The following is an 8600-nucleotide window of genomic DNA, read 5'->3' as shown; positions in this document are numbered from 1 at the left end:
TTCATTGATCGCTTCAATCTCCATTTATCAGCCTCTGCTTAATACATCAATAAATAAAACACATTCCTCTGTGACTAGATCTTTTGACAGACCAGCACTGAGAACTAACATATGTTAATCATTCAATACAAACATATAGCAAAAGAGTCAAGAGAAACCTGCCTTGAAGGTGTGTGTGTGTGTGTGCATGTGACCAGGCATAATGAAGTGAGAGAAGATATTAAAACCTTGAGTTGATTGACTCACACTGTCTAGAGGAAAGCTCAGGAAGGGCATGCTAAGTATGCTGCTAAGAGAAATATATGTGTAAGCTGTGGTTGCAGGTTGAACACTTCAATTATTCACATGTGTGTCTGTTCTGTACCTGTTTTGCCAGGTTGACCGAGTCTGAGGTCAGTCTGTCTCTGAGGTGAAGGTCGAGCTGGGCAGCAGGAGCGATCTCTACCACTTTCTGATGTCTTCTCTGGATAGAGCAATCCCTCTCATACAGATGAATTACATTTCCATATTTATCACCTGTGAGTGAAAGTGAGAAGAATAATATTGATCAGAAAGGACAGAGAGAGATGCGAGGAGAGAGGTTTAAGTTTGCCTGACTGGGTTACTCCCACAATGCAGAACATTTCCATGTCCCGTCTCAATATACTGAATAAAATATTTTCTTTTTATTAAGCAAGTTTTAAAGATAAAAATTACATTCGTTTTATCACAAATAATTGAACTAAGGATGAATTTTTTAATCAATTTACTACTTTGCTTTGAGCAGATGTTGCCATTATTGTCATGTCACATGAAACACTGGACATTTATTATGATCTTTTTCAGGTGTTTCTTATTTCCTTTGTCTAACCAATGTTTTCTCATGAATATTGCTTTAATTGGCAGTCATTTCATATTGTAGGTCTTTACTGTGTCCTCAACTGCACTTTAATCCTGTTAGTCTTTTGTAATCTCCCTTTAGTTACAAAAAACAAGAAAGTGACAACTTTTTTGTGGGAAAACAACAAAATCATGAGCAAGAATTAGCCATGCATTTGCAAAATCTCTGATATTCTTTGTATTATCCCTAAAACATTTCATCCTGTTACAGAAAATGAAAGCAAGATAATACAATTGCTTTAAAATTGTTGTTAAAACAGTCCTCTTCTAATGAAAATGCTGGATTTTGTTGATACTCTCCTTTGAATTTAAATGAATTATTTTGTATCTCAGATATTTGTCAACATAGCTTTGGTATTAGATTCACAGTTTAGGACAAGAAGACAGTCATAAAAATCAGTTTATTTGAGAATGAGAGAAAGGGAGAGAGAGAAAGAAAGCATGTGGTTGGTGTTTCCTGGACACACACAGAGCCATTCTCTGTTAACAAGCCCAATTCAATTCCAGCTGTATGTTATCGACTATGAGCTCTGTTCCAGACGAGCAAATCACGTCTAATGAGCCAAAATACTCAGCTATAATGGCTCAAATACACCAGAGAGAAGCTAATAGATCATAGTAAGCATAGTAAACAAATATGTGCACGCAGTCTAGGGACTAGCAGACAAATTCTTATATTATCTCTCTCTCTGTTTCTTTTGTAAATGCAAACATACACAAACACAAAATACATGGATTAATATACTCACCAAGAATTTGTACTTCAATGTGGCGTGGTTTCTCGATGAACTTCTCAACAAACAGAGCACCATTACCAAATGCCGCCAGAGCCTCTGAATATGCTCTCTGATAGTTCTCCTCTAATTCCTGTAAATCAGTCACAAAATTCAATATTACAATAATAAAAAGGCCAAAATACTTGTTGTATTTACACTACTGTTAAAAAGTGTGCAGTCAGTAAGAAAAGTGAATAAAAAAGTAAATAAGAAAAAATGTTTCTTATGCTAATTTTATTTAAAAAAACACAGTAAAAACAGGAATGAACAGTAATGAAATATAACAATTAAATACCTGATAAAATACAGTAACAACAGTAATATTATGAAATATTATAATAACTGTTTTCTACTTTAATATATTTTAAAATGTAATTGATTCCTATCATGGAATAGCTGAATTTTCAGCAGCCTTTACTCCAAATCATTCTAAGATGCTGATTTGGTGCTCAAGAAACATTTATATGATTGTCAAATCTGAAAACGGTTGTGCTGCTTATTTATTTTTATTTTTTATTATAATATAATATAATATAATATAATATTCCATTGTTCCAAAAGCCTTCCATTGTTTTAAATTGAAATAATCCAAAGGGTTCGAGTGTGTCTGATAAACTGAAAGCAAATCCAGAACAGTAGAGAATAAAATGGCAATGATTTCTATTAGTGGAACAAAGGCCAAACATTCACTAATGTCATTTGGTGATCAGTCAATTGTTTTCATGAAAGGTTGAATTTGGTATGCTTTCATTTCTCTTCTGTGAAGTAGTTGAAGACATGAAATGAAGTCTCTTCAGAAGCCATTCAGAAACACTATTTAACACTCTTTACAAGACAGTGCTTGTTCACTTGTCTCACAGAGCCTGGTAGAAAGAGGCAATAAACACTAAACACTTTTCACTAGTGACTGTAAATACAGGCAATAAATACAGCAAATGGACTATGTAGAGCAAGCAATGTCAATGTGATTTAGTATTGCACTGGAGTAGTAATTGTCACATGTGCATGTCCACATGTCAAGTAGAGGACAATGAGCATCTATCGTACCATAACACAATTGAATGCAGTCGTAAAATAGGCAGTATATACTGACATAAACAGTATATAGTGTATACACATCTGCAGAAAATGAGGCCCATTAACAGTCGTAATCGGCATAGTTTAGTGGGCTAGCCATGAAACAATTATGTTTAAGGGGAGAAGGGCACTACTGTCAGATACTGTCAGAACACAATGTCAGATAATATTTTTTTTTATTTACAGGAAAAGGGTGATTTTTTGGGTCTAGCAAGAATGTTCCTGAGCCTTTGAGTGAAAAAGTGATGTGTGCAACTTTTCAATTTTAAAATACTTTCTATTTCAGTTTAATTTGTAGATGCAGTTATAAGTAATAAGTGTAATCGCTGTGGCGCTCTGTATATTTAGATGGCTGCCCTGTTATTATCACAGTGACATATGATGGATTTCTGATTCTATGGTCATTTAATTTTTGATGCCTTCATGGGCCAGAAGATACACAGACCTCATAATCTCGGACCACCCTCATCCCACGGCCTCCTCCTCCATATGCAGCTTTAAAGATAATGGGAAAGCCATATGTTTTGGCAAACTCCTGAGCCTCTTGAAGAGATGAGATGGGTGCGTCTGTTCCGGAAACAACTGGAACACCTTCACACACACACACACACACACACACACACACACACACACACCTGAATCTCCTCTTATTTCACAAACTTTTGTAATTAATACTCTCATTTAAAAAATATATATATATATCTACCCTAACAGCATGAGCGGCATGAGTGGCACAACGCGACAAAAGACAATAAAACCCATTATAATCAGTGATATTGTCTACACTGGATGCGGTGCAACGCGACATGACAATTCCTGACAGTAAGCAAAGGCAATGCAAGGCAGGCAAGTTTAATTATATAGCATATTTAATACATAGTGATAATTCAAAGTGCTTTAAAAAATATATTTAAAAAAAAGAATCATAAAAAGTGTCATTAGAAATATAAAAATTTAAAATATATATACAATAAAAGAGGTAAAAATAATAAATTAGTTAGAATAAAATAAGATTCATTAAAATTAATATAAGGGACTCAAAAGAAAAAGAGGATTTAAAAAGATCAGTGCAGTGTGATCGGCACAGTGTAGAAACAGTGTTTGATAAGGAAAGCCAATATAGAGAACACTACTTGTTCTCTGCTGAACAGGAAATTAAAGAGAAATTCCAAAGTAAAAGATAGCAAAGCACAAGCGCTGAGCAGAAGCATCTCAACAGTAGGAAACCAAGAAGCATAGTTAGTAAACTGATGCCCATTCTATTTCTGACATACTCCAAGTGCTCGCACTACTTCTGACACAAAGGACAAATGCATTTGGAACGGTCACTTTGTTGTGTCCAGTGTAGACATGATGTAAGGTGTTTAACTGTTTCTCAGGGGTCCTAGGGCCCTATGAAATCCGTTTTATTTTTGCCCAAATTCCGTTTTTTTTTTTTTTTTTTTTTTTTTTTTTTTTTTTTTTCTCGTTTTTTTTTCCGTTTTAATTTTTCTAGATTCATTTTTTTACCATATATTTTTTCTGGACTCCTTTTTTGATGGTTAAATTCAATTTTATTAATCAAAAAGCTATTTAACATCAATTTATTAAAAGTTACCAAATTATGTTGTTACCAAATTCTGTGTTTTAGCATGTCTAATTATTTGAATGCCTAAAAAAAAAAAACTTAATTTTTCAAATTTATTCTTTCAATGGCCTTATGAAATGTTTTTTCTCTCTCTCTCTCTCTCTCAGAAATTATGTGGTGTTTTCTGTATTTTTTTCTGGTTATCAAATGAAAGCATAAAACATTGATTTGTTTTTTAATTAATGAAAATTAAACAAACTTTATTTTTGGGCAAACAATGGGGATTTACTATTAAAATGTAAACATGGAAGAAATATTCAGTGATTATTCATTAATTTTTTTTTTATATATATTTTTAGTAGTAGTAGTAGTAGTATTACGTACATTCTACTGTTTAATAGTAATATATTTCTGGCACAATGTCTTAAAGTTAATTAACTTTTATTTTGATAGGTTGCCATGAATACCTTTACATTTCTGTGTGTATATGATATGACGGTAGTTTTTATGACTGGATTCCGCAATTCCGTCAGCGTTTTCCACATCGCGGAAATCATAGGGCCCAAGGGTCCTTAGCACTTGTCTGTGGTTTAGGCTGGGAGCTATATCAGCCTGGACAGGCAGGGGATCAAGTAGACTAGATTAAACCAGGAAAAACCAGCAAACCAACTTGAAGTTGTTTTGTCAAGCACAAATTTTGCAGAAATTAGCATACTGTACATCAATATACAAACAGCAAATCACTGACTCATACAGGTTTTGTTATACACTCAAAGCCCTTTTCACATTTTATCATGAAGTGAAGGACATGAAGAGCAATTATTTTTTTCTTTAAATAACTGTGAATTAGCGAAATGTAGCATTATACATTGTAAGAGGAAGCATCTCTCATATTTCCCAAAGAGAAATATGCCATATTTTATTTCGAATGACCACACACAGAAATATTCACTTTATGAAGGTAATGAAAATAATACACATAATGCTATGTGTGAATTATCAAGGCAGCCTGTTCTCCATTGAATAATTAATTACATTTTCTAGAAGTTTTATTGATTTTTCAAGAACAAGGACATGTAAAATAACAACATGCTCTTTTTAGAGTGGTCGGGTTAAACACTTGAGGACTACTAGGCCTACTAGAAACACCTAACAAGCTTATATCGTGCTGACTGACAGCCTTGACAGGTGTTCATGTAAACACAGCTGGTTATGTCTGAAGTATGTGAAGTGAAAGTAACATATGGGGCAAAAAAGGAGATTTGTCAAAAGATTGGATCCGTGATTTACACCTTACAGCGTAAATTCAGTAATAGTGTCATGAAAGGCTCTTACCCTTAACAAATGTTCTCATTATATTGCCTGGTTTGATTTAATTTGATTTGCTGAGTGGCAAATTTAGTCATTTTTCACTGTTTGTATCCACTTGTTTGTGTTTGCGCATTCCAGACAGACTGCCAGTCAGTCAGATACTGTATATCCAGCTGCAAAGCCATATGTGACAGCAGTTTGGTAAAGCTGAGGAATGCCTAACCTCAATCTACCACTAACCCTAACCAAAAGTCCAAGAGTCAATAAGCTGTGCCTTAACTTCCTATCTGAGACTTCTGGTCAAAAACTGCTGTCACAACTCTGTAGATGGATTAGTAGCAGTGATTTTTCAGTGGCTCTTTCTGCCAGTTACATTGTTAAGCCAGTATAGGTGACGACATGATAAGACTGTCCTATTGATTCACTGATTCACATGTATTTATTTAACCGATTCATTCACTGATTGACAAAACACTGATTTATTCAGGAAATGAGTGTTTATGAGTGAGTCATTGATTCATCCACTCAACCCATTTGTTCAAAAACATGCAATTTATTCTGCAGTGGCTTCGTTTAGAACCATTTTGGTTGACAGAGAAAAAGTTATGTAACATGACTATAATTAGCCTGTAAGTGTTAAGTTAATCAAATAGAATTAAATATTAATAATATGAACAAATACTGCATATTAATAATTACTATTAATAATTAATTATAGTTTTCTTGCATAAATATATAACTTCTTGGTTGTTTTATTCTACACTGCCATTCTCTAAAAGCTTCAGGTGAAATCAACTGCAACACTTAATCATAATTATATAAATTAATTATATAAATATAGAAATTCATTATTATATTGCAAGTACCCTGGTGCTAAGGTTACCCTGATACTATTTATCCCACCCCTATGTAGAAAGGAATCTCAGGAGTAAATTTGGTACCTGCTTTTATGGCCAGGGCACGGGCTTCCACTTTATCCCCCATCTTGCACACAACCTCTGGGGAAGGACCAATGAATCTTATCCCGGCGTCAACACAGGCTTGGGCAAAGTCTGCGCGCTCTGATAAAAAGCCATAACCAGGGTGGATTGCATCCACATTATTTTCCTGAGAGGGAGAAAAGCACAGGCAGAGAAATACAGAAGGGGCGAGAGATAGAAAGACAGAGAGAGAAATGAGAACAGAAAGAAAAAAACATTAGTCAGGGATGTGTATGTGGCACAGCAGTCAGGCCTAATTATTCTGATGCTGGAAAATACTAATTTCATTAAAATCCCAATCAGAGAGAATTCGAAAGGCCTCTCTCTCTCCATTGGCTGACTGTGTGCAACATGGTAATTGCATTGGAGAAAGACAAATTATTCTGAGACCGTCTGCTGAGGTTAGAGACGATGATGTTGGCTGCTTGTTCGGTTTTAATATGGTGTGGAGTTGCATGTGTGTTATGCTTTGTGTTTATGCATTATTAGTGCATTGCTGTGGTGGCTAAGCTGCTGGTTTGAGAGATGAGCTGCCTGTAGCATAATGAGAGAGTTCGCCAAAGGATCTGATTCTGGCTGGCATCTCTGACACTGTTCCAAAAAAAACAGGAATGGATCTATTTGAGCACCATATAGTGAAGTGCTGATGTGAATACTAAGCACTGGAAGAGATGCGTTTAGTGCACAATGCAGACAGGCCGTCATTCAGAGAGTGACAGATAAGGTGAATCACAGTCTGACGGATAGATATATAACTGCCTAACCTTAGCCACTTTGATTATGTCAGGGATATGGAGATAGGCTGCAACAGGGGACAGGCCTCTGCCAATGAGGTAAGCCTCATCTGCCTTCTGTCTGTGCATCTGCCCCGTGTCCTGCTCTGAATATACAGCCACTGTACGGATCCCAAGCTCTGTGCATGCCCGAAACACCCGGATGGCTATTTCACCTGATGGGAGAAAGCGAAACAATTTTAAAACAGGAAAAAAATTAAGTCAAATTTGTGAAATGTATACTGTGGTTAGTGGATGGTAGTGGTAGTTCACCCCGAAATGAGCCCACATCTGTCAGTTCCTCTTAGGACAGAACAATGACAACAAAAAGCACCATAACAATTAAAGGGAGAAAAAATTATAAAAAGGAGATTTGGGGTAGCCTATATGGCATCAAAAAGTTTGAAAAACCCTGCATCTTATGAGGCCATAAGCATGAAGATTTGAAATGACAAGTTGGGTGAATAAATAACAACACAAGGATCTGATGAGTAAATAACAAGAGGGTGGCTAAATAATAACAAGTAAATCATTTTCAGATTATGCTGAAAATTTATTTAAAATGCAGCACTCCTGGGCCTGTGTGTATTTAGATTTTCAGAGCACTAATCCATGGATCAGACTTTCCCTTTCTACGGTCTTTTCACTGTTTGCAAAATATTTAATCTCGGGATTACAAGTTTTACCTCTGTTTGCCACCATGACCTTTTTGATCGGTCGATACTCCAGGCTTTGGGGAGACAAGTGGGCAGAACGACAAAACAAACCCACTCTCCTGATGAGCAGAATGCCCATCTTCCCCCTGCAGCCTCCCAAATGCAGAAGCATCCTAGAGAAACACAAATAGAAAAGACAAAGATGAACAAATCGGTCTGGTTGTATTTATCCTTCAGAAAATAGTTTTGAAAATACGGATAGTGGTCTGTACACACTTTAGAATACATGAACCAAGGCTCCTGATGTCTTACCGACTTCACCAAAATAATACTGAACGAGCGTTATGTATTTCCAAAAACTGTTTCATTTTCCATTAGCGATATATATCTATACTGTTGTTTTGAATCTGCTGTAGTGAGGGACTTCTGCCATCTTGTGGTCGTCAATTAAACTGTTTAATCTTCCAAAGCGTCTTTACCGTCTATGATCTTTACCCAAAGACCGATAAATTACACAAGATCCCATTGAAAACACAAAGATTCCCTTAATTCGTGTAATAAGGCTGTAATATATATATATA

At 35.6% G+C, this 8600-nt stretch overlaps 1 protein-coding gene across 2 annotated transcripts in view; it reads right to left on the bottom strand.

The window, feature by feature from the left end:
- Positions 1–243: 243 nt before the first annotated feature.
- LOC107709559 (pyruvate carboxylase, mitochondrial-like) overlaps positions 244–8600 on the bottom strand; it is a 17271-nt gene continuing 8914 nt past the window's right edge. For both annotated transcript variants that reach the window (XM_016514062.1, XM_016514071.1), the window contains exons 2-8: positions 8050–8192; positions 7355–7539; positions 6552–6717; positions 3178–3323; positions 1629–1746; positions 365–516; positions 244–286 (exon numbers count right to left, since the gene is read on the bottom strand). In XM_016514062.1, coding sequence (XP_016369548.1) covers positions 278–286; positions 365–516; positions 1629–1746; positions 3178–3323; positions 6552–6717; positions 7355–7539; positions 8050–8192 — 919 coding nt within the window. In that variant the 3' untranslated portion in view covers positions 244–277. The remainder of the gene's footprint in view (positions 287–364; positions 517–1628; positions 1747–3177; positions 3324–6551; positions 6718–7354; positions 7540–8049; positions 8193–8600) is intronic.

This window comes from Sinocyclocheilus rhinocerous, unplaced genomic scaffold (genome assembly GCF_001515625.1).
Source record: "Sinocyclocheilus rhinocerous isolate Xijiao unplaced genomic scaffold, SAMN03320098_v1.1 scaffold2148, whole genome shotgun sequence".
Taxonomy (NCBI): domain Eukaryota; kingdom Metazoa; phylum Chordata; class Actinopteri; order Cypriniformes; family Cyprinidae; genus Sinocyclocheilus; species Sinocyclocheilus rhinocerous.
This window is presented reverse-complemented; position numbering and strand designations above follow the sequence as displayed.